The sequence below is a fragment of the Eublepharis macularius genome, chromosome 2 (assembly GCF_028583425.1).
Source record: "Eublepharis macularius isolate TG4126 chromosome 2, MPM_Emac_v1.0, whole genome shotgun sequence".
NCBI lineage: Eukaryota > Metazoa > Chordata > Lepidosauria > Squamata > Eublepharidae > Eublepharis > Eublepharis macularius.
The window spans coordinates 76,217,447-76,244,479 of NC_072791.1; the positions used below are offsets into that span (position 1 = coordinate 76,217,447).

The 27,033-nt window shown below is 39.8% G+C and overlaps 1 protein-coding gene across 16 annotated transcripts in view; it reads right to left on the minus strand.

The window, feature by feature from the left end:
* GPHN (gephyrin) overlaps window positions 1-27,033 on the minus strand; it is a 566,991-nt gene that overhangs the window by 287,398 nt on the left and 252,560 nt on the right. For 7 of the 16 annotated variants that reach the window (XM_054970789.1, XM_054970785.1, XM_054970782.1 and 4 more), the window contains exon 5: window positions 7,504-7,542. The exons of the other annotated variants lie outside the window; for them this stretch is intronic. In XM_054970789.1, the coding sequence (XP_054826764.1) occupies window positions 7,504-7,542 (39 nt within the window). The remainder of the gene's footprint in view (window positions 1-7,503; window positions 7,543-27,033) is intronic. 16 annotated transcript variants of the gene reach the window in all.

A 27,033-nucleotide genomic window follows, 5' to 3' on the forward strand; every position in this document is an offset into this window, starting at 1 on the left:
ATGCTGCCTAAGAATAGTCGCAACTAATAGCAATGTGATTCAAGACAACCCTTATCGGGAAGAGACTTTTAATGAAGAATTTCAGTTTCTCTCTGCATAGTGCAATGTTAATACATAACTATCTGGCCCTCTCGGTCGGTGGCGACAGCCACTTTGGGTGGGGGCCATAGTTTGCTTCCCAGGAGAAGGAAGACAGATGGTGCATCCCTGGGCATCTGGGTATGCGCCGAGGGTGGAGCCAGAGGCCTTATAAGGCCGCTCTATCCCTGCAGCATCTTAGTTGTGCCTTGTGCTTGGAGAGGGTAAAGACGCATTTGCTCTTACCTCTCACCAGCCCGAGGACGTTGGCACCCGGCCTGAGAAGCAGCTGCAGCGGCATGGGAAGGCAGCGGCAGCATCCAAGGGCTGAGCGGCTTGGAAGGAGCGTCTGGAGCAGCAGGTGCTCGGATTCCAGCAGCTCCTGTTGTATCGCTGTGGCGCAGCTCAGGGGGCAGAGCAGCTTGCAAAGGAATACCACAGCAGTGTAATAAAATGGCCCTTTAGTTCCCAACTCTTGTGTTTGCCTCTTCATTCCTACTGAGGGGGCAATCCGGCCCTCCTGGCTGGTGGCAACAGCTGCTTCGTCCAAGGGCCATAGTTTGCCTCCCCAGAAGAAAGCAGATGGCGCGTCCCCAGGCATCTGGGTATGTGCCAGGGCAGAGCCAGAGGCCTTATAAGGCTGCTCTGCCCTTGTGGCATCTTAGTCGCGCCTCATGCTTGGCCCACACATCTCACTCTATTTCAGTGCAGACTTAGCTGGTTGCTGTTAGTGGGACCAGGTAGGAATTTTTTTCTTCTCTCCCATAATTGGCACTTGAGGGGAGTTTTTTCATCTACCTTGCATTGTCAGGAGTGGGAGGTAATTGGCTTGGTGGGTCAACTTCACCCCTGGGGCAGGTCACAAGTTAGGGGGAAACCCTTGGCATCTCCCCATTGATGGGGAGTTGGGATCTGTCAGGAGCGGTTGGCTGCTTCATAGCCCAGTTGCGAGGACAGACGCCCTGGTGGGGAACCCCTGGACAAGCCAGTCCACCCCCCAACAGCTTTACAGCTGGGTGAGGTAGCTTTAAAGGGGTGAACCCCTTCGTCTGGCCAGGCCGGGTCCCAGCCATATGATGGATAGCTCACAACCAGGGCAGCAGGTGTTTTGCCCAGACAGGTCAGGGCGGAGGTCCAGGAGTGACCCCAAGGCCTGACCTGTACCGCCAGTTAGGCCCTTGCCATGGTTATTGTTTGTTGTGGTAATTTTAATAAGGCAGTCCTTTAGTTCCCAACTTTTGTGTCTGCCTTTTTGTTCTGACTTCGGGGGAGGGGAAACGGCTAACTAAACTCATCCTCTAAATTTAGAACAATGCCGTTTGACCTTTCATACCTAAAATAATGACTGGAATGGCTAAATGCACTTCTCTAATTAAGGGTTAAGTATTAGTGCTAATAAATATCGGAGGATAGGAATGTGAAACTGTTTTCTTTGAGACAAATGAGACTTGACAAAGCATGTTATTTTTTAAGACAACTGGGTGGCACTATATTTAATTAGACATCCTTTGAGACAGTATTAGGCAGTGACAGTATTAGTCTTTACGTGAATATTAATAAAAATCTTTATGGACTTTCAAGGATCTTCTCAAGTGGAACACAATGACCCTTTAATATCAAGTCATGAAAAATCCTTCCAGGGATGCTTTGATTAGTGTTATGTTAAAATACAAAAGTCTCAATCACAACAGATAAATGAAGCACAAGAAGTCAGCTACTGGCTCTTGCTTATCCTTTCTGTCAAAATGGATCATCTTGGATTTGGTAGGCTTTTAGTCCAGCCACATCAAGGTTTAAGACTAGTTAGGACTTAACAGAGAACTTAAAATAAATTTAACACACTAAACTCAAATGGTCAACATAACTGTTTAATGCGTTATTCATTACTATTATCCCATTTCTAGTCAAAACATAGCTTTGTGACTGGGTATGTAAAAGCAAAGAGGAGGATGGACAAGCCTCTCAACGCAGATTTCCAAAGCATAGTATTACTAGCGAAAAGGTCTATCTTGTTTGCCCATCAGCCATATATCACAGAACTAGGCCTTAACCCAAGATCTAAGCATAGGGTTATGCTTATATGGGAGGAAGGAACCCTTTAGTTATTCTGACTCTAAACAGAATCACAGAGTTGGAAGAGGCCATACAGACCTCCTGCCCAATGCAGGATGAGCCTAAAGCATCCCTGACAAATATTCATCCAGCCTCTTCTTGAAAACTGCCAGTGAAGGGGAGCTCATGTCACCACCTCACTGGGCAGCTGATTCTACCTTTAACTACTCTGCCGTGAAAAAGTTTTTCCTAATATCCAGCCGGTACCTTTCTACATGTTATTTAAGCTCGTTGCTTCAAGTTCTATCCTCTGCTGCCAAGTGGAACAGCTCCTTGCCTCCTCCAAATGACAGCCTTTCAAACATTTAAAGAGAGCAATCATGTCCCCCCTCAATCTCCTCTTCTCCAAACTAAACATTCCTAAGACGCTCAGCCTTTCCTCGTAGGGCTCAGTCTCCGGACCCCTGATCATTCTCGTCGCTCTCGTTTGCACCCTCTCAATTTTGTCCACATCCGTTTTGAAGTGAGGCCTCCAGAACTGCACACAGTACTCCAGGTGCAGCCTGAGCAGGGCAGTATAGAGAGGGACTATAACTTCCTGCGATTTCGATGAAATGAAACTTTTGATATAAGGAGAGACCAAAAGCAGTTCAAACTGATGGCATCTAAATAAATATTTTTCATTAAAAGCCTTACTATATTTTACTAATTTAGAGAACTTGAAGAGCACCCCTCTACCATTTTAGAAAAAATAAAGGCAAATTCTTTATGTGATGATGATTTCTGATGTGTCTGCATTGATCAAAACACAATGGTTGCCCAAGCATATCTACTTCTTCCATCCAAAAACCCAAAACCATCCTATTCTGGGCTCTTTATCTCAAAAGAATCATCATGAAATCTGCACACATATTGGAATAGCAATTAGCACATTAAGGCTTTTTGCTCTGAGTATGCAGAGTACACTGCCTGCATATGTAATATGAAAGCTTTTCTAGATGAAGAATGTTTATCTGCTGTACGTCCTTCCTGAGCATTTTACTACCTCTACAGCTAGATTATATTTTCTAGCTGCATATTTGTGTCATGTTTTAAGGGGCAAGGTCCATGCTGCAAATCAAGTATTACTTCTGCATTGGATTGCTTTAATAACCAATAGGAATACATTAGGCATTCCTTGGTTTCCCAAAAAGGCTGTATCTATTCTACAACTGTTCCATAAACCTTTTCACAATATTGTCTCATGTGACATGTGAATTAAGAGTAATTTGTGGATAGTTAAATGTTTGTAGATATTTGTCTTTTCCGGAGAAACTTTGGTCCAACTATTTTTGTATAATTTGGTGGCTCCTGGATAATTGCAATATCTGGTTCTTTCATGTCTCAGCTGATGATCCTTATTATCCTCATGTGAAATCTACTTTAGTAACTAATACCTGAAGTACAACAATTTTAGCCTAACTCATTTTTTCATTAAAGCTTATTGTACTGGGCAGCTGCTTCAAAGAAATATACGGACTGGACATGCCATCACTGGGAGGATTTTTGTGGTATGGAATGAGTGATCTGTATGTGCTGATGTAGTTAGTCATCACTGATAAAATCAGTTCCTAATATGATTGCTTACACTCATATTTCAAACTCAACTTTGAAATGTATTCCTTTCCTACTAGCTTTTGTACTTCATCATTGGAAAGGAAGCTGCAATGATAAGGCAAAGGCTTAAACATAAAACCTTTGCATAAGTGAAAACTGGAAGCAAAGGTATGCTGGTGCCACAGCTATCACGAAACATGGTTGATGGGAGGGTTGGGGGGTGGGATACACAAAAGTGAGTGAAGAACTTCAGTTTCAAGTATGCTTTGCTTGAAATTTTGGATGCATCATAGGTTGATTTTAAAAAATTACTGTACAAGTAATTCAGTGTTTTCAAAGTAAATTCCAAAGGAATTAACATGCTATTGATACCATGAAAATTGCAGGCAGCAGATTGCAAGGGAGACCGGAAGTCATGGCTTGGCAAAAATAGATGTACCTGGCTAGAAAGGAAAGAAAAACCTTTATGAAGTTAATAACTTTAATTTTGATGGTGTGTTCAGTCCTGACTGCATTTGATATTCAATCTTTTATCTGATTTACAAAAACTACTACACACCTTTTTGGGTACTATACTAAAACAGATTAATTCTCAATCAAGATTTAAAGAATGATTATCATTGCACCAAGTGACAATCTTGTTTGAGAAATACATATGTGAAAAAATAATCACAGAAGGCTGCTCATGAGCATTGTTACATTTATAATGCTCATTACATGTTGGCAGGAGAGTGCAGTTTTTCTGTGAATTAAGTCACTGGATATGCCAGAAAGAATATATGAATATTTTCATATAAAAAACAAGTTTCCAGTGGTTAAGAGGCAAAGAGGGGGAGGTTTAAGAAGGTTTAAGAGGGGAATAAATGTGATGCATGGCTCTAAAGACAGTAAAATATTCAGTGATTACACTACAAAACGAAGAGAGCTTCTGAATTATTAAGAGACCAAGAACTAAGAAATTCTATTAGAGAACTTTTGTGTCAATGTTTCATGGATATATTTTTAGAAGCGTGATCTAAAATAGTGTAAGACTGTATAATAAATCAAATTACTGGATACACACATTGGGTGCTTTAAAAGAGAAGAAAGAAATGAATGCATACAGGAAATCAGGAATTGAAATTCTACGTTAACTATAACAGACTAAAAGAACACAACACATGAAACTCATCCAAAAGCTATCTGTTCAAAAAATGTTAAACTTCGGGTCTATATGAAAAGAAACTTCCCAGAAAGAGATGCTGAAATAGAAAAAAAATTACTTTGAATGAAGAGTGGCAATTCAGGTTCAGAAAAAAGTTAGATGTGATACCACAGATAAGCAGATAAGACAAACTAGCCTTGAAATAGGACAGAACCTGAGAACAGAATATGGTTATGAGCTGAATATTGGGAATGCCAGACAGGCTGTTTTTAAGGTGGAAAAGAAATTATAAATAAAAATACATGTACTTTAATCACAATTTTTTTTACAACTTCCACTAGAATTAATACACAGTGGTGTTGTGTTTAAAATAAACCCTAGAATTTGTGGGAAACTTACTATCGTGTTGGAAAGTCCACTATACAAATTGGGCTAAGATTTGAGACTGGATTTTAGGGATGATCTGGAATCCCTTACTATTTAAGTAGTTGTACAATATTCCCAGATAATCTTTACTAAATTGTAAGACAGATCCAATGTTGCACACAACACAGATTCTAGCAACATTCAAATATCTGATCTTCAGCATGAAGCCATCAATGCAAACTTCAGCAGGCATAATATACTGCCACCCAGGTAGCAAAGTCAGAGGATGTTTGTAAAGTTAGTTTTTATGTCATGTGCACACAGTGAGGAAGAAAGAGAAGATATCAAGAACAAGAAGCAGGCTGCATTATTGTGTGAAACACAGAATTGGTATTTAGGTTTTGTAGTCTATATTCTAAGTACTCTCAGCATTATAAGGGTACATCTGAAACTGAACTACTTTTGTGGAAGGTCCCTTTTCCGCTGGGAGTGCTGCAGTGAGAAAAAAACAATATTAAAAGTAAAATTATTTTTTTAAAAATATTTTTTAAAAGTTGATATCCTTTTGCTACACTTCTAAGAACTAACTCATTTAGATGTAATGTAAAGCTCAACAATGTTCTCACCAACCCCATCTCTCTCCCCAGACTGCCAAAAGGTCAGGCATTAAATGGAATTATGTACCCTGCTTTTTCCTTTGGAACAGGCTAAGTATGCTTTAATTATACTAACAACATCAACAGCGAGATTTCACAAGCTTCACACCATAACATACTCTGGAGTGACATTTATTTTAATGTTTCTGCTTGTACTGCAGATAATTTCCTTTTCTGTGATCAGTAAAAGAGCCAGGATTCATTACATATTATTCCCTCTCAGTCTTAAAGACCAACACTGCTATTACTTGCCATACTCTCTGGACCGGAAGACAAAATATCCAAACTTAGGTGCAAATAGTCACCTTTTGCAATTCCTTTCCTCATTTGTTTCCACCAAAATATAATCTTAGTTTATTATAATACCAATAAAATGGGCATGAAATTAACTACGCCATGCAGCCTAATTGAATGATTCCAATAGGTACAATCTGAACCACTTTATAAAAAGCAAGTATGCTTGTTACTAAATCTTTATGAGATAAACAATTGAAGAAAAGGCTATAAATGAGATCCAGACCCTCTCAATCTTTCTGGGGTTTAGATCGAGTATTCTGGTGAAAGAAGAAAGGGAAGAGAGATAAATTTTTTAAAATGTGGGCTTGTGAGCTTGAACAAGGGCATGTTGGTGCTACATCTGAGCATTTTTCACTTCCTCACATTTTTATTTGCATGTTTGGAAGAGTAAGCAGTAAAGAAGCAAAAGAGGAATGACAAACAATCAGCAGATGGACAGGACTGCATAAAACAGCAATGCTAGTGAGAAATCAGATTCCAAGGGCAGTACAGGGTCAATGTAAGCTAGTAGTCAAGGAAACATGGCAGGAGAGAAAAGACATACACACAACCAGTTGATAGAGCAGTATCAATCAGTCAGCAGGTGCACAAAGCATCAGGGAAGCAATTCCATGAAGTCAGCAGATGCACACAGCAGCAGGGGAGCAATGCTAGCCAGTCAAAGGAAGGGAGAAGTTTAGCAGGAAACTGCCCATTCACAGTCATATACAAATGGCAGCAAGTGGTCATGGGCAGTACCTTGGGTAGTCCTATGCCGGGCAATCAATGGTGAAGAGGATCATTCCAGGCAATCAATCAGAAAAACTTGGGTTGCAATGCCACAAAGCCAGCAAATAGACAAAGCAGAAAGAAAACAATGAATGCCATATACTTTTTACAATGCAGAGTACCAAGAGGGCAGTGCCCATGAATAATCAAGTAAAGCTTCTGGCAAGGGACAAAGAGAAGCTCTTGAACAGATTTCCAGGCAGCAGGATGACATTAATTTTTAAGTAACTAAGGATAATCCTAAGTGAAAGAACCCCAGAATCTGGATGCTCATCTTCCAATAACAGCATTAGATCAACAAAGTATATAATGAAAATCCACAAGAGTACAGCACACAAATGGAAATGAAGCTGAGCCCTAGTGCCTAGGGAGGTCTGGGGACTCTTCTATAAACAAAATTTTTAAAATGAGAATCCACAAGGAAATTAAATATATGGGAACGCATCTAAAACTGTTTCTAATTAATGATTTCAAAATAAAACAAACCGAAATACTAGCAAAGAACTAGATTAGAAATGATTGGCTGGGATTGAAGATGTTGCTTACCCCTCTCTGGAGCCCACAAAATGGGAATGTTGGGAATTTCTGCAGCAGAAAAACAGAAGAGAAAAAGGGATTTCTGACTCCCAGGTTCAAGGAAAATCAGGTCAATTTAGGGATGGTGACGTGCTTAGCGCAAAACAAGAACTGGACGGAACCTTTGCCCATTCCCAGATGCAAACATTTTCTGAGATTTGAGAAAGGTCGGAAAACCACACAGCATTTTAATATCACAGTCTCCCACCTCTATTTATAAAACAAGACTATCACTTACCTGTAATTAATTTTCCTTGAGGAGATTGTCCACATAGAGACTACATACTAGGTGATGGCAGCTTTCATGAAAATATGCTTAGACACAAAAAAACCCTTGAAAAATGAAATGTGTGCCCGTTCACACACATTCATACACGTAAAGCTGTATGTAGACAATGCCAAGCAGTGGAAAGATTTTATATCATAAGATATCATATATCCCACTATCCTCTAAATTCAAAACAATCTTTCATGCCTTGCAGAATTTTTCATATATTTTGCACTAAAGAGTTGAAGCGAGACTTTATGTGGACAATACTTTCCAAAGAAAATTGGTTACAGGAAACTTTTTTTCCTTCCTCAAGTGGTTGCCCACACAGAGCCACACATAACAGATGAATGACGTCATGTTTCAACAACATTAGAAACGGGCTCAAGCTTCTTTAAATCTTGTGTGTGTGTGTGTGCATATAAAAAATTATTCATGAATATATTTCCATTATACAATCCAAGAAATAGTTTCACTTGTACTTCATTGCGTAAAAGCTTGAAGGGTAAATACCATTCTGCATTCTATAGACTAACTCATTACCTAAAAATAAAACCCATTTAATACCTTTTATTAAGACCAACCAAAATAACAACTCAGTATGAAAACAGGATGATCCAAAAGATTGTACATTAAACTGTTTCATTTTGGTTGGTCATAATAAAGATATTACTAATACCTACATGTGACCCTACTTCCTAAACATTGTGCTAGGTGTCATCATTAAACATGGGCATGAACAGCATTATAAACAGAAAAACCCACGAACAGCCCAATCTGCCGTTCGCGAGCAAGCTGTTTGTGAGCCCCCATCCTAAACAAACAGGTGGTCATTAAAAGCCTTGTTCGTTGCCTTCGGCAGCCATTCAGCAAGCCAGACAGTCTGGCGCCTGCAGCAATCAATCCCCTTGGCAACCAGAGGGAGAGACTGAACTCTGTCTGAACTCCTCCTGGCTTTCCTTCTGGCTTTAACCCTTCAAAGTACTTCCAGCAGAGAGTCCTGTTTTTGCCACTGTGAAGAGAAAATGACAACAAAGGGGGAGACCCATGCATCATGCCTTTCCCAGGGTGCAATCTCTCTGAAACTTGGGGAGTCTTTGGAGGACAATGAGGACTATATCCCCTGCAAATTTGATGGGTATTAGACATTGGGAAGGGCAGTTTGTAACCCCTCAAAGTAGCTGCCTTCCAACAGGCAGTTCCGTTTTTGCCGCTGTGAACAGAAAATAAAAGCAAAGGGGGGGGCACATGGATTTTGCCTTTTCTGGGGTGCAATCTCTCTGAAACTTGGGGGGGGGGTCTTCAGAGGACAGTGAGGACTATGTCCCCTGCAAATTTCGTGGGTATTGGACATTGGGAAGGTCAATTTGTAACCCCTCAAAGTAGCTTCCACCAGAGAGTCCTGTTTTTGCCACTGTGAACAGAAAATGAAAACAAAGGGAAGGACCCATAGATCATGACTTTCCTGGGGAGCAATCTCTCTGAAACTTGGGGGGGGGGTCTTTGGAGGACAGTGAGGACTAAAGGGGGAGAGCCATGGATCATGCCTTTCCCGGGGTGCAATCTCTCTGAAACTGGGGGGTCTTCAGTGGACAGTGAGTACTAAAGGAGCAAAGCCATGGATCATGCCTTTCCCGGGCTGCAATATCTTTGAAACTGGGGGAGTCTGCAGAGGAAAGTGAGGACTAAAGGGGGAGAGCCATGGATCATGCCTTTCCTGGGGTGCAATCTCTCTGAAACTGGGGAGGGGGTGTCTTCAAAGGACTACAGGGGGAGAAGCAGAGTGCCTTTTCCAGAGTAATATCTCTCTGAAATGGGGGGGGGGGTCTTCAAAGGACAGTGACGACTATATCCCCTGCAAATTTGGTGGGTATTGGACATTGGGAAGATTCTCCCAGGTGCGAGAGGAACGGGGAGAATCTCCCCACCTCTCTCACACTGGGCAGGCAGCCTAGCTGTGTGACTGCTCTCCCAGCCCTTTAAACTATCAGCTGGCAGTCGGCAGGGGGTATTCCCCGCTGCCGCCTGCCAGCTGATAGTTTAAAGGGATCTTTAAAGGGCCAGGTAAGTGGATTTGAGGGAAGTGGGGGCTAAGAGGGGGTGGTTGGGGTGGGGGTTCTTCTGGCCCCAACGAACAATGAACTACGAACATGTCCAGGAACAATTCATGTCCGTCCATGTTTGTTGTTCGTGGATGGCACCGAAAGTCGAACAGGGTGTTCATGTCCCGCCCCCCCATTTGTGCCCATGTCTAGTCATCATTAGTTATGCCTTGTTTCATATAGCTTACATCTCAGTGCTGGGCTTCATGTTTGTTTAAAATTTTTCTGCTACTATTCCCTATTGTATCTGTTTCACTGAATGTCCTGCTGTTCATTATTGTACTTTGCTCAGTGAATGTCCTAGCTGTCTATTATATTTCATTTTCACTCATACTGTGTAATCCACCTTATATCTCAGTGAGAGAGGCATGCTGATGATGATAATGATAAAAATATGGTTAATTCTGAATCATTGAGACCGTATCAGCTATCTTGTCAGACATGATCATTTTAGTTGGTATATCTGCTAAGAAAGCACAAAGGAAAAAAGAAGCAAAGCAGTATGATGTTTATTCCAAGTTCCATATGTAAGGATAGTATCTGACAACCAAATATTATATAACATAACTGATTCACCAAGAGAAATGACAATGAGGTATAGTTTTGCAATGCAACATAGTTGTATAAAGTATGTTATCATGCTAAACAAACATGACTGGTTTAAAGAAACTACATGACACAGGTGAGATGCTTGAACAATAAGCTCATTATGAATAATTTTGAGTGATTCCTTAGTTTCTTGCATACACATTTGAATGGGTGACCTTGATTTTTAATATTTTGAGAGATAACTGTTTTTGCCATGGCTCAGTGGTAGCATCAGTTTTGCTTGTAGAAGGCGCCCACATTCAATATTTGGCATTTCCAGTTTGAATTATTAGGTTGTAAGTTATAGGAAGGAGCTCTACCTGAGAATCTGGAAAACAGCTGCAAGTAAGAGTAGACAGTACTGACCTTGATAGTAGACAGTACTGACCGATGGTCTGATTCTGTATAAGGCACCTTCATATCTGTGTGTAAATTATCATTACAAGAGTATGCTCTAAATCTTCCATGGATTTCAAGACAAGTAAATTATTCCTGTTCTACATAAACAAGGTTTTGATCTACTGTGCCAAAACCAGTTTTTCAGTGTTTAAGATGTGATTAAGACTAAAATACTATTAACTCTAATGATTTCTATGTCAGGCTATAAGAGAATATACATGTCCAGCCATATTTTTTCCACTATTGGTTTAGTGTTTTGTCCACCAAATTTTATCAAAATCAGTTAAAAAAACTTTTCTAAATAGTTCATTTCTTGTTGTCTGTCTGCGTTACGGTACAAAAATGACAAATTACTGAAAACAGATATAAAATTTACTGACAATAAAGGGAAGGCACAATGTTATACAATTTGTACAAGTCTATAAATAACTTCCAAGTTTGTTCTTCGGGCTACCATGATCTGGTTTTTTAACTTCCCCAAATTCTATTTTATCCAATCTCCCAATGGTTTATTATTGAAAGCTTTCACGGCTGGAGAATGATGCTTGTTGTGTATTTTCCGGGCTGTATAGCCATGGTCTTGGCATTGTAGTTCCTGACGTTTCACCAGCAGCTGTGACTGGCATCTTCAGAGGTGTAGCACCAAAAGACAGAGATCTCTCAGTGTCACAGTGTGGAGAAGATGTTGGCAGGTAATTTATATCTACTCAGGAATGTGGGTTTGGGCTGAGTCATCCTGTAAGAGTTTCCCAGGGTGTGGAATGCTAATTCGTCAGATTGCACAGGGAAGCCATTGAAATTCATAAGCATAAGCACAATTTCAACAGGAAAGAAGAGACTTTAAGAATAAATAGAGCATGGTTTCCAGTCCTGAAAAGCACCAAGCTAACAAAATACTCTACACACTACAATAGCCCTGCAGAGAAGATTAGCATATCAAGCACCAATCCATATGCAAAAGAACCTCCTCAGGATACAGTGAAGCCTCCCGCCATTAGCATTCCACATCCTGGGAAACTCTTACAGGATGACTCCGCCCAAACCCACCTTCCTGAGTAGATATAAATTACCTGCCAACATCTTCTCCACACTGTGACACTGAGAGATCTCTGTCTTTTGGTGCTACACCTCTGAAGATGCCAGTCACAGCTGCTGGCGAAACGTCAGGAACTACAATGCCAAGACCTCGGCTATACAGCCCGGAAAATCCACAACAACCATCCCAATGGTTTGACTGAAGTATGAAACAGAAAATTAGATATAAAAATAAAATAATTTTTTGGGTGAAAAAAATCAGATAATATTTCTTTCAGAATCTAAGCACTATTTCAGAGAAAGTTGTTTTGAAATGCTTATATTAGTATGAGAAAATAGAAATATGCTACAATATATATCAAATGAACCTAAACATCACAGGGAAATTAAGCTAAATAATAGAAAAATCTGAACTTTTTAAAATTTACCAAGAACATAAAAAGGAAGTCTGGAATGCTACAAGACTGATGGAGCTAGAGTTGTCATCTCTGAGTTGGAAAATTCTTGGAGATTTGGGGGTGGAGGCCAAGGTTTGTGGAGCAGAGGGAACACAGTGGATAGAATGCAATGGAGTCCATCTTCCAAAGGAGCCATTTTCTATAGGGAACTAATCTCTGTGGTCTCTGGAGATCAGTTGTAATTCCAGGAGATCTCCAGGCCCCGCTTGGAGGTTAAAAACAACCAGAAGGCTCCTCCAGTAACCACAAACAAACAACTGGGTGGAAAACCACAAATGGAGGAAATAATGTATATAAAGTATATTAAGTGCAAAGCGCCTCGTGCTTAAAAATATACTATGAATAAATATTGCTGATAAATATAAGGTGATACGAAGAGGGACCAAAGGACCCTATAGCCCAACAAGTGGCCGGCTGGATATTCTAACTTGTTTCATAAAAAGTACATCATCAGGGGCTGATAACCCAAAAACAATAACATTCTTACAACGATCTCTTAGAGCATTTTCTCTCGCAGTTTCCAAACACCATGGCTAATGTGGACGTTTGCAACACCATCTTGAGGAACCATATATCGAGAGGAGACTCTTCCACAAATCACAGAGCCTAATGTGTTCTAATTAAAACACATTTTGTTTCTATTATAATTATACTAGGCATTCTTTAATTCCATGTATGACTAACTAGCTCAATAATAATATGATTTTCAAACTCTAACACCTTGTATAATAAGTAACATAGCTAAACCAAAGGCAGAGCAGAGTAAGAATTCTTCAGAATGCAGTTCTGTTGCAATTAATACCCTCTCAGCTCTGCTGTAGCAGTAATAGCAAAGCAAGTATCCTCAGACTTAGGCATACACAATCTTGAAAGGTTAGGCTTGAAATGTTATTCTTAAAACTATAATGTGTTGCCAGTAGGGGTTAAACTGAGGCTATTTTACTTTGGTCACATCATGACTGGCTAGAAAAGACAATACTGCTAGGAGAAGTGGAAGGCAGTAGGTAAAGAGGAAGAGCTCCCCCTCCTTTTCATGATGGAAAAGGCAAGGAAACAGCATGGAGCAGGTGAAAGGAAAGCCCTCTGAATTTTTAGAGCTTCTAAAATCTCTTAGTGGTTGGCCTGCACACACACTGAACCCAGGTAGGACTGCGCAGGTACCATGACAACAAAGTTAGAGTTATGTGGTCAGAAATATGTCTTATACCTGCACTGGATAGGACTGCACTCATCCTGAAATTTTAGTTCTACAAATCTGGGAAGCTTAGGTGGGAGTGGAGGGAACCAGCACTCACCTTTGCATGGTCCCAGGAGTACTTCTCTTGCACACCAAGTGCATGTGCACAATGATGTCACTTCCAGGAATGATGTCATCGCAAAGGTGCGGAGGCACACGTGAGCTTCACAATGGGTCGATTGGGGCCTTAAACAGACCCAGATCAGCCCTCTGCAAAGCATGGAAACGCTCTTGGGGCAGTGCAATGACATCATTCCCAGGAAGTGATGTTGTTGTGCCACCCCAGGAGAGTGCCTGGGAGGTTGTTCCTGCTTCTTCTCCCCACGCTGGCCAGGTGAGTGGTGGCAGGTGGAAGTGGGGGATTCCTCACTGCCACCAGGGGAGTGGGGGATCCCTAGGAAAGGTCCTGAATGGCTCAGTGGCAGCTGTGGCCTGTGGCACTTTTTACTGATTCATCAGCTGTGCTCCTTCTTAGATCACAGGAAACTGGCCATGGTTGATTATGTATTAGAGACTTTTACACTATACTATTGTAACATGTTCTCTCTGGCGCTGCCTTCAGAGAGTGCAACTAGTCTACCACATAGTGGTCAGGTAACAAGAAGCATATTACACCTATATTCTGTATTATCTCCATTTTACCAATTAGTTTGAGGGCCCAAATCAAAATACTAATTGTTAGCTTTGAATCCTTAGATCAGTGGTTTTCAACTTTTTTGAGCCTGGTTCCATTTCAATATGATTTTTTTTGCAGATCCCCCACATGATAGTAATTGTACTATCACTCTTATATACTAATAGGCAAGTGGCCCTGCTCTGTGGCTACTTAAATCTGGAGACTGGAGCCATGAATGAACAAGACAGACCTTCCTACACACCTTAAAATGCCCTAGGTTTGCAGAAAAATCTGAAATTAAAAAAAAAAACATGGGGGAGGGCTTTAAAAAAACCCCAAAACGATAGCTTTAACCAGATAAAACATAAGTTGTTTAGTGGGTTGGGAGAAGGACTAGGGAAAGGTGAGCATATGGTGGCTGCCAGGAGGATGACAGGAAGAAAACAGTGAGGAAAGGGATACAGGGGAAGTGAAATACCCCCAGCAAGTTCTTACAGGTTCTCCACAATGCAACTGGGCTCAACTCAGCCAGCACCAAACAACTCGGTTATAGGGGAAAGCTGATGGGGGAAAGAAGGGAGAAACTGGAGAGAGGGCAGACAAAGGTGGGTGGGAAGAAGAGAAGGAAGCAGGAAAAGGGGGAGAGGCTATGGGGTGCACGGAAGGGAAAGAGGACATGGTGGGTGAGGGGAAATTATGTCCTTGCAAATCTTTGAGGATCTCCACTTGTCAGTATCTATTGATTGCAAAGATACATAATGATGAGATCAAAATGACAATGTTTAATGCACATACAGATATGCAGATCCCTTGCAATAACTCCATGGCCCCCTCCCGGTTGGGAATCAGATCCTTAAATGGATAGGACACAGTATCTTAAGAACTGTCTTCTCCCATACGGACTAGCACTGAGATAATAATTGAATGTCCTTCTTTGTGGGCCTCCATACTCTTAAGTACATTGGACAGATGAAAGACATGGTTTTCTCAGTAGTAATGACACAACTGTGGAATGCCCTGCCTGGGAAATTCATCTTGCTAATTTCTTGTCAGCATTTTGTCATTTTCTAAGGACAGTCCTTTCTGAGACCACTTTGGTCTCTAACTTGCTGATCTGTTACTGGTTATGCTGTGAAATTTGAGAGTTGTTGAGAGCTGCCAATATGCTAACAAGCTACCTTTTCTAACAAGAGTCTGTTCTTCTATTGTGTGTGGGTGTGTATAGTTTATTACTTGGCAGAAGGAAAGAAGTCTCCAATCTTGAAGGACTGCAATGGATATGAATATATACTTCAATAGAGTTGTAAACCAAGAACTAACAGGAACACATTACCATGGTTAGTAATCATTCTGAATTTTCCTGTATTTGTTTAATTCTTAAACCCATTATTAGCTTTATAATACAAAGAGAAGAAAAATGGGGTATCAAAAGTAAAGTCTAGAGGAGTACCCATGTTACTATGCTGTATAGTTTATGGAGCCAAAACAAGAGAATTTTATGGTACATCAAAGCCTGGTGCTATAATACATGATCTGGTAACATCTAAATTATACTACTGCAATTTGCTTTACCTGGGTCTGCCTCTGAAGACTGTCCAGAAGCCTCAGTTAGTACAGAATGCTGCACCCAGAATGCTGACTGGAGTGGATCACAGGGACCATATAACTCCAGTTGTTTCTATCTGCACTGGTTCCATATTTGCTTCCAGGTCCAATTCAAGGTGCTGGTGTTGACCTTTAAAGTCCTATATGGCTCAGGGCTAGCATAATTTAAGGACTGCCTTTTCCCATATGAACCTACCCAGTCACTCTGGTAATCTTTGGAGGCTCTGCTTTGGGTGCCCCCATTGTATGAGGCTAGATAGGTGACAACCCGAGAAAGAGCCTTCTAAATTGTGGAATGAAAACTCTGGAACTCTCTCCCAAGGAAATTCATCTGTTCCCCTCTATTGTTTTCTGCCAGTGGGTGAAGACTTTTTTGTTTTTACTAGCATACAACCAATAACTGTTATTTACCCTTTTCCCTGTTCTTTGTGTTGTTTGTGTGTGTTAATGAATTGTTTTTAAATATTATTTTAAATAATTTAAATTGTTTTAACATTTAATTCGTTAGTGTTCTAATGTTCACCTCCTTGGGTAATGGTGGCATACAAATATTTTAAATAAAATATAGTAAAAATCATTTCCGTTGCTGTTTCCCCAAGCATATTTTCAACCATTCCCTTTTTTGATCTTTTACAGATCTGAAATTTTTTACTCAAGGTCTGCAGCATGTTGAGTTTTTTGAGCAATATGCTGTGTATACTACACTTCTCAGGAAATAGTAAGAACATAAGAACAGCCATGCTAGATCACACCAGAGTCCCATATAGTCCAACATTCTGTTCACGCAATGGCCGACCAGCTGCCTCAAGGAAGCCCACAAGCAGAACACAACAGTGTATGTCTGCCTGTGCTCTCCAGCAACTGAAATAAATAGGCATGCTGTCTCTAGTACTGGATGGAGTAGGTATCTATAATTACTAGTAGCCAGCATGACTAGTAGCCACTGATAGCCCCATCCTCCATAAATTTGTCTACTCCCCTTTTAAAGCCTTCCAAGTTGGTGATCATCACCACATCCAGTGGCAGAAAGTTCCATAACTTAACTATGCACTGTGTGAAGAAGTGCTTTCTTTTATCTGGCCTGAATCTCCCACTCTTCACCTTCATTGGATGATCCTGGGTTCTAGTGTTATGAGAGAAGTGGAAAAGGTTCTCTTTGTCCACTGTCTCCACACCACACATCATTTTATACATCTCTATCAGGTCTCCTCTTACTTGCCTTTTTTCTAAGCCAAACAGACCAAAGTGTTTTAGTCGAATCTCAAAGGGCAATTGCTCTAGTCCTCTGATCATTTTGGTTGCTATTTTCTGGTCTATTTCAAGCTCTACAATATCCTTTTCTGGGTGCAGTGATCAGAACTGTACACAATATTCCAAGTGTAGTCTCACCATAGTTTTGCATAAAGGCAGTACAGAAGCAGCAGTTTTATTCTATATTCCTTTTCTAATTATTACCAGCCTGGAAGATGCCTTTTTGACAGCATGAGCACATTGGGGAGACATTTTCATCCACCTATCCACTACCACTCCAAAATTCCTCTCTTGGTCTGTCATTGCCAGTTCAGATTTCATCAACGTGTACGTGAAGTTGGGGATTTTAGCCCCAATATGCATCACTTTACACTTGCTCACATTGAATCACATTTGCCATTTTAATGCCAATTCCTCCAAAGGTGGAGAGATTCTTTGGCTTTCTTTGCAATCCTTTTTTTTTTTAAAACCACCCTAAATAATTTGGTGTCAACTGCAAACCTGGCCACCTCATTACTCATCCCCAACTCCAGATCATTTATGTATAAGTTGAAAAGTACCAGTCTCAATACGGATCTCTGATGGACCTGGTCGCTCACATCTCTCCACTGGAAGTCTGGACCATTTATTCCTACTCTCAGCTTCCTATTTTTTTTAGCCAATTTCCAATCCATAAGAGGACTGTCCTTTTATCACATGACTGTGAAGTTTGTTCAGGAGTCTTTGGTGAGGGACTTAGTCAAAAGCCTTTTTGAAATCCAAATAATGTCTACTGGCTCATTCCTGTCCACGTGTTTATTGATGCTTTTAAAGAACTCTAAAGGTGAAACAGGCCTTAACTTTGCAGAAGCTATGTTGATTCTTATTTAGCAGGGCTTGCCATTCAATATGCTTGACTATTTTATCTTTAATAATGCTTTCCATCAATTCATTTGTAACAGATGTTAAGCTAACCACCCTACAATTTCTCAGATCTCCTCTAGATCCCCTTTTTAACATGGGTGTTACATTGGCTACAATACTCTGATTTGATAGTTTGCAATTTGCCTATATATACTAGAACTTCCTCTGCTGTCACCACTATTTTACCCAGCTCCTCGCCCCCTGCCTGAAACCCCATCCATTCAGGAATAGGTATCTGCCCTGTATCTTCAGCAGTGAAGAGAGATGAGAAGAATTCATTGAAATTCTCAGCAATCACCTTATTCTCCTTTAGTACTTTTTTAATTCCATTGTCATCCAATGGTTCAACTGTTTTCCTAGCAGGTTTCCTGCTCCGTCCTGATGCATTAAACAAATTATTTCTTGGTCTTCTAATGATATATTTCTCAGCATTCTTCTTTGCATCCCGAATTGTCTGCTTACAATTTCTTTGTACAAGTTTGTGTTCATTTTTATTTGACTTATTTAGGCAAACCTTCTAGATTTTGAAGGAAACCTTTTCCTCTCAAATAGCTTCCTTCATCCTGCTCATTTACCATATTTTTTTAAAAAAAATATTTTTATTGATAATTATAACTTTTGTACAGAACACAAAAATTTACAACTTATAACTTGTATCAAAACATATGAGCTTATACTTCTTATTCATTTTGTGGCATATTGTTGCCAACATTAACTATATACAGAATATTTAATAACAATATTTACAGTTTAAGTAATGATATATTTGTTTCAGAGATTGCATCTCTTCTCTATTGATATATTAAAAAAGGGCCACCATTTTTCATAAAACTTAGTTGACCTTGTACGCATGATGTCTTGTTGCAAATTATCTGTGAGTTTTTCAATAATAAATTGATCCCATACTTTTGATAGCCATTGTTTTGATGTCGGGGATGTTTGATTATTCCAATGTGAGGCTATTAGCATCTTTGCTACTACTAGTAGGCTATTAATTAGATCCCGTCTTATTGCTGGAATCTCAATATCGTAACACAAGTTTAAGAAAATTATTTGAGGTTGTAATGGGATTTTATATTTAGTTATTTGTTCAATTTGCTGTATGATTTCTTTCCAAAATTTGTTGAGAATTGGGCATTGCCACCAACAGTGTGCATAGGTTCCAATACTACCACACTTTTTCCAACATGAAGGTGAACTAGAAGAATAGATTGCATAGGTTTTTTTGGTGTTAAGTACCACTGTGTCATAATTTTGAAAGTTTGGAGCTTCGTATTTATTTCATGGGAGTTAAATAATTCAGAAGTCCAGATGTCTTTCCATTAATCTTCAGTTATATTTATATTACAGTCTTGCTGCCGTTTATTTTGATATTTATACATCTTTGGTTTGTTTATATCAGCAAGAATTCTGTAAATTTTTGAAATGGTTTCTTTTTTTGTCGTTAGACTCTAAGATTTCTTCAAATGCTGATTTTGGCTTACATATTATCTCTGTTAATTTGATTTGGTACGCCATATGTGATAATTGCAAATAGTTGAAGCAAGGTATGGTGTTCTCTAGTTTTTTTCTAGTTCAATTTTAGTTAGCAAACCTTTGTGTGATGTTATATCAATCTTTTGTTATCAAATAATTTCCATTCGTTACGGGTTGATTTTTTATTTCCTGAAGGGAACCATTCCTGTGTCAAAATCATCGAATATCTTGGTATGTTAGGGGTTACTTTTGATCTAAATTTATCCCAAATTTCAAGTAGATTTGTCAAAAATATATTCTTATTGATCTGAGTTGGACGTAAATTACTTTTGCTCCAAAATATTTCTTGTAAATACATAGGGGTATAGAGAGGTTCTAGTATCTGGGTCCAAGATGGATCTTGGTTTTTTAGTATTTGAATTATTTTTGAGAGGTAGATGGCATTCATATATGTTGCTATGTCTGGGTACTTAAAACCGCCATTAGTGTTTTGTCTGAGTACGTGAAATGAGATTCTTGGTTTTTGTAGTTCCAAAGGAAATTGTTAAGCATTGTTTGCTATTGGTTTATCATTTTTTGAGGAAGTGAGATAGGTATTGTGCAAAACAAAAAGAATAATTTGGAGAGAATATATATTTTAATTAAATGGAATCTATCATACCAGGAGTACTGTTGTTTATTTCAATTTAAAATGTTATTTTTATAGCTCTAATTTTTTGATTGTGGTTGAATTTTGTAAAATACTCTAGATTAGAGAGAATTTTAATTCCTAGGTATGGCAGATATTTAGTTACTCATTGGAATTTGTAGGATGCTTTAATTTTGTCTTTAGTTGTTTGTGATAGGTTGATCAGAAGTATATTTGATTTAGAAATGTTGATAGTCAGTCCAGATATTTCTGCAAATGAATCTAAGGATTTTTGCAATTGAGGCAAAGTTGAGTTTGGTTTGGTAATGTATAAAAGCATGTGATCTGCAAACATGCTGAGTCTGTGGGTTTTGGTTGCTATTTCTATTCTGTGAATTTGGTTATTGTTGCAGATTTCTACAGCTAAAGATTCAAGTGCTAGGGCAAAAATGAGAGGTAAAAGAGGACACCCTTGTCTGGTCCCTCTTGTAAGACTTATCTCTTCGGATAGTAAATTATCATAACCTGTGCTTTTGCTTGTGAGTATATTGTGGTTATGGCTTGGATAAATTTATTTCCAAAGTTCATGTGTTTCAAAAGTGAAAAAAATAAGTTGATTCCAACAGATCAAATGCTTTTTCAATGTCTAAAGAAAGTAAAAGTGATTCTGTTTTGAGTTGTTTGCATGTAGCCAGAATATTGAGAGGTTTGTGAACATTTCATCTTCCAAATTAAGGGCTTTAGCTAGCCAGGAAGCCAGAAATGATGGAAGATCTTCATTTGCAGTTATGGATTCATTCATTCCTCTTAATTTGAGGTTTTGTTGTCAATTTGCTACTTCTAGATATAGCAATCTTTCTTGTATGTTTATGTTGTCTTTATCAAGCTCTTTTATATCTTTTTGCATGGTATTGCTGAGAGACAAAGCCTTTTCACTTTTTGATTTGTTATTTTTAAGTCTGATTTTAAGTTTTAGGTTTAAGTTAAGTTTTAAGTTTAAGTTAAGTTTTAAGTTTAAGTTAAGTTTAAAATCTGCATCGCTTGCAAGCTCTTCCACCGTTTTGGATTGCTCATAGCTGCTTTCCCCCCTTAACTCAGGCTGATTTGAAGCCAGGAAAAATTCTTAGAGCTTTTTTGCAGCCTTAGCTTGTGTTTTTTTTTTCATTTTCTTGCTTACCCATTATAAATGAAACAAAAAGGAATGTGATAGTGGTTACCAGCGGGATTTTGGTTGGGGAAGAGACGGTGCTCACTCAGAATGTGACCATCTCCATCGGCTCTGATGCCACACCCCCTCATTTACAATGCTGATGACCTTTCAGACTTTGTAGTATCTATATATTGTCGAAGGCTTTCACAGCCGGAGAGCGATAGTTGTTGTGTATTTTCCGGGCTGTATAGCCATGGTCTTGGTATTGTAGTTCCTGACGTTTCGTCAGCAGCTGTGGCTAGCATCTTCAGAGGTGTAGCACCAAAAGACAGAGATCTCTCAGTGTCACAGTGTGGAAAAGATGTTGGCAGGTCATTTATATCTACTCAGGAGGGGTGGGGTTGGGCTGAGTCATCCTGTAAGAGTTTCCCAGGGTGTGGAATGCTAATGGAGGGAGGCTTCACTGTATCTTGAGGAGGTTCTTTTGCATATGGATTGGTGCTTGATGTGCTAATCTTCTCTGCAGGGCTATTGTCGGGTATAGAGTGTTTTCTTAGCCTGGTGTTTTTCAGGACTGGAAACCATGCTCTATTCATTCTTAAAGTCTCTTCTTTCTTGTTGAAATTGTGCTTATGCTTATGAATTTCAATGGCTTCCCTGTGCAGTCTGACAAAGTAGTTGGAAGTGTTGTCAAGTATTTTAGTGTCCTGGAATAGGATACTGTGTCCTGTTTGAGTTAGGCTATGTTCAGCCACTGCTGATTTTTCAGGATGGCCAAGTCTGCAGCGTCTTTCATGTTCTTTTATTCTTGTCTGGATGCTACGCTTTGTGGTCCCGATGTAAACTTGTCCACAGCTGCAGAGTATACGGTATACTCCTGCAGAGGTGAGGGGGTCTCTACTGTCTTTTGCTGAACGTAGCATCTGTTGTATTTTTCTGGTGGGTCTGAATACTGTTTGTAAGCTGTGCTTTTTCATAAGCTTTCCCATCTGATCAGTGATTCCTTTGATATATGGCAAAAACATTTTCCTGTGGGAGACTGTTTTTCCTTAGTTGTTTGATTTATCCTTGCTTTACTCGCTCTTCTGATTTCATTTCTGGAGTAGCCAGTTGCTTGAAGTGCGTGGTTTAGATGATTAATTTCCTCGTTAAGAAAGTACGGTTCACATATCTGTCTTGCATGGTCTACTAATGTTTTTACTAATGTTTTTACAGTCTTTAAAATCCTTTAAATCCATTAGTAATGTTTACTAATGTTTTTACAGTCTTTAAAATCCTGTCACTATCTTTGATCTCAGAACTGGGACGTCTCCTCATTGTCCCTCAATATGTGGACAAGATGTAGTCCCTAGGTAAAGACTTAGTCCTTCATGGGTTGTCCAAGAAAAAGGAACAGAGTGATGTGTTCTAAGAATTTATAGTCTCTCCTTTGAGCATTTATCCCCTCTGGGGTTAGTCTTGATCATCCAGCCTCAAGAAGAAGAAAATACCATCTAGCCTTTTGGCTTTTCACAACTTTATCCCTTTATGTGTGACATTCTAGCAAGGTGTGAGATGGTAAACACCTTGTTCTTACTTTGACAACAGCTATTTGCATCTATAAGTATAATCTATACTTTGTCTTGTAGTTCTCCTTTTGCAAGAATTTTACCAGCACTGCAATCAATGATGCATGTGTACAGTGCAGCCCCAATTAATAAAATATCAAAGGGGATTCTATGGTGAAGGGCTTTATTCCACCATTCTCTCAAAGGAAAGGTCTTGAATCAAACACAGCTTAGGTATCAAAATTGATTTCTTTCACTAACTGATCCAACTGAATGAGATTGTTGTTCAGCTCTGACTAGGCTTTGCTTCATAAAAACACATGAAGAAAACAAATTTGGTAAATGAAGTTTGTTACTGTAACCTTTACTTGTAATCAGTGAACTTCTCAACAAATCAGAAAAGATGATGAACATTCCTCTGCCAATAAGGCTGCTGCTGTCCTAACATCAGAGTGACATATGACACTCCTAAAGTCTGAGAAGTAAGGGTGTGCAAAAGATAACAAAGAAGCTGAAAATACACCCAAAATTGCTGTTTTGCCTTGTTAAATGGTGGAATGGTGGAACAAAATTAGCTGTAGCAACCCCTCTCCCCTCAAAAGTTAAAGTGTTTCAGTTCAATTCTTATTGCCAGCAGCAGTGCAAGCAGGCACTGACCCTGGGTCAGTAGTGGTGGCAGAATTTTCCTAGCGTAAGCTAGCCCTAGTGTAGCTTAACTCGGTTTGGGAAAGAGGAATATGCACATTGTGCATGAGTACATTTTGTTTTTGGCACCTCCTGGGCTATGGCACTGGTACTGCGTGACTCATCCTTGGAGGGACTGATTTGCAAAAGGCTTGCTTTGTGCCAGGGAAGGGAGCAGCATATGGCATGGCATCGTCAGCACTGCCTCACCAATCCATGTGTGCTCTTATGTACAATGCAAGGGAGGACAGCAAGCCAGCAACGTGCAACATCCAAGCAGGCACGCACATGTTGATTTGAGGAGGGAGAGGTCTCCCGCAGCCTCCAAGCCCTGGGCTGCCACAAAGGCTCGTGTTATGCAGATTAGAGTGAAAAGTGGAAATAACAAAGAATTATTAAAGGACAGCTGCACCAAGAGGACCCAGGCATGTGTGTTATGGACCAAGTTGCCCATTCAGTAGCCTTCAGCAACTGCGGTCCTCCAATTAGGTGCCACCACTGTGACTAAAGAAGTCCTCCAAACAAACGGGTCAAGGAGTACCAGGAGGAACTTTATTTTGCCCTGAAAGACTCTTACCTTTTTTGGGCTCTAGTGATTAAAATTTTTAACCCAGGGTTAAATGACATGGAGGAAACAGGTGCTGTGCGACAGTCACATACTCAAGTTTTTCAAGATCAGTATTCCACTGGAGGGACTGATCTTGCCATACTTTATCATTGCAGAGTTGTATCTGATTTACCTCCTTCGATTTCATTCAACTCTGGTGTTAGTTGGAAATGGAGATGGGGCAATCAGTCAAGTCTCCCACTTTTAGTAGTAAAAAAAAACAGAAAAGAAAGGGTCATTATCATCCTCCCTGTACATCCATTCCCATGAAGAAAACCAAAAATCCATCCATCCCTTTCTGTGTGCTTTTACACAAAATGCAAGAAAACACATGCAGATGGTGGCAACCAACCACTATGCAGGCCAGGCATATCTTTCACAAGGGTTTAAAGACGGAGGAAGGCTTTGAGTCCATGACTGCTGCAAAACCTCATGTTATGCAGAGTAGGGTGAAAACCGGAAATAATAAATAATTATTAAAGGAGAACCATACTGAAGAGAACGCAGGCATGTGGACCATGTTGCTGCCCATTCAGGGGCCTTCTGCAGCTGCTCTCCTTCACTTAGGTGCCACCGCAAGCCAACTGTAACTGTAGAAATGAATCTAAGATAATGGGTCAAGGAGCACCAGGAGGTGCTTCAACTTGATCAGAAAAGACTTCTTCTTTTCTGGAGTTTGATTAAAATGGTTAACCCAGTGTTAAATGAGCGGAGATAGCAGGGCTGTGCAGTTTGCACAGTTTCACTTAAGTCTTTCCAGATCAGTATTCTGTGCGGAAGCACTGGCCTGCTAAGACTGGGCTGCCTTCATTTTCTTTACTGAGACTGTGGCTTTGGCTTCAGTTTAACTTCCTTTCCTTTATCCTCCAACACTGGGTTAACAGTTTTAGTCCAAAAAGGTAAAAAATAGAGAAAAGAAAGAGAGTAATCTCATCCCATCAACAGAATCAAACCAACCAGCCAACCTGCCCCTCCCCTGCTCTCAATCTCACTGTTATACAAATCACTAGTGTGAGAGGCTATAGTGAAATATAACATCAGGTTGACAGCAGCACCCCCCCAACATTTTTCTGCCAGTGCTCTATCATGTTTTGCGAATGGTGTGAAACAACATTATGACCTATTGTCAAATCAAGATAAATCAAGAGTGTATGAGAAAGAGGGCTGTCCCATCCAGGATCCCCTCAGGAGGGCTGCCCTAGTTCCCCAGTGGTGACAGAAACAAAAATGCAAAATTGGGAACGGTGTCTTCACTTTCCAAGGTAGCAGCTACCACCAGCCTCTCTAACTACCCAACAGCTTCAGACTGAGAGACAAGCCTCAAGCCCTCTGGGCACTAAGCAGACAGAAGACAACCTAGTGAGGTAGGCACCCAGCAGACTTAGACCAGAAACAAGTTAACTACACAACATATGGCAAATTGGCCATAGTAATGGATTCAGAATGAAGTAGTAACACAAATGACTCCACACAAAATAGTAACTAATAGAATTTATTAAAGAAATGTGAAAGCCAATTATCATCACAGTATCGTAGAGTAGGATGGGGTGTTATCTAATCCTCAGCTCAATGTAGGAACAGCCTAAAGCATTCCTGACAAGTATTTGTCTAATTATCGAAGTGTATAAAAGAGTTAAGCAGGACAAATAATATAACAAAGGCTGGATATCTAGACTAGTACACTCTAGAAACCTCTAAACTTATTCCAGATGTTGACTACAGCCAGACAGCAGAATTCAACAAGGCTTCAGGGTGACAAATCCAAACTCCAAGAGACAAAACCAAAGAGGACTCCACCTATAGCATGGTCTTCAAGACAAAGGGTAGCTTCTTCAAATAAGAGTGGGCCCTAAGAAAAAGGGACAAAGACCAGACTAAAAGTACACGTTTATAATAGCAAGCTGCCCACAGCAAGCCAGAACAAATTAGCCACTCAAAATGGACCAAACCTCTGAGGGGAGCTCTGCAGTAACCAGGTTCGGAAAGATGCAAAGGAAGAATTCAGCACTCCATTCTCAGGAGGCCATATTAGTTCTGGTTTTCAGTTAAACATGAGTAAAGCTTTGCCCCCTCCCCAAGCACTCTCTCTGATGCCTTTCCCCAAGCATTTTTGGTGTCCCTAAACACTGAAGCCCACTGTTATGTGTATGCTAAAACTCAGTGGGTTAATGATTTGGAGGGAGTACTATTCAAGTGCAAAAATAGCTGCCCTAGAGCCTCATTTCCCTAATCCCCCTTGAAAAGAAGCGTGTATGTATGCATACAGCATGTATGCACACTGTATGTATTTGTATAGGGTGAAAGTATTTTGGCTGGACTGGATAAACAAAATTACACAGAAGGAGCTAAGGCTGAAACACTGGCTTTGAAACTCCATCTGGAATTTAAACAAAGATAATAGGAGTAAACATTATCTGTGAAAGGCTTTACAGATTATTTATAGAGAAACAGCCATCTTGAGGAAAATAGCACAAGGAAGTGCACAGTTTTGACAGACATCACACCTACAGATTTGATGCAAAAACTTTTTGATCAATTAGGTGACAAATTTGACTCATTTGAAAGGAAAATGAAAGACAATTCTATGAAATTTAAGGCAGATCTAACTGAACAAATTAAAAATATTGAAGAAGCTGTTAATAAAACCTCTGAGGATGTAAAGAAGTTGAATAATCAAGAGAAAAAATGAATCGATGATTTGTGAATTTGATTTCTAAGAAGATAAACTTGAGAAAAATAAACAGAAGTGGGCTGTACTGAAAAGGTAAATTTTGGGGGTATTAAAACTACAATGTGCGTAAAGATATAATAGGTGTTGTAGAGCAAAATGGAAAATGAAATATGTATTTTTTTTGTTTTTCCTTTCTTTAATTTTTCTTTTTCTTTTTCGCTCTTTCTATTCCTTTTTCTTTAATTTTTCCTTCTCTGTCCCTTTATTGGGCTGTT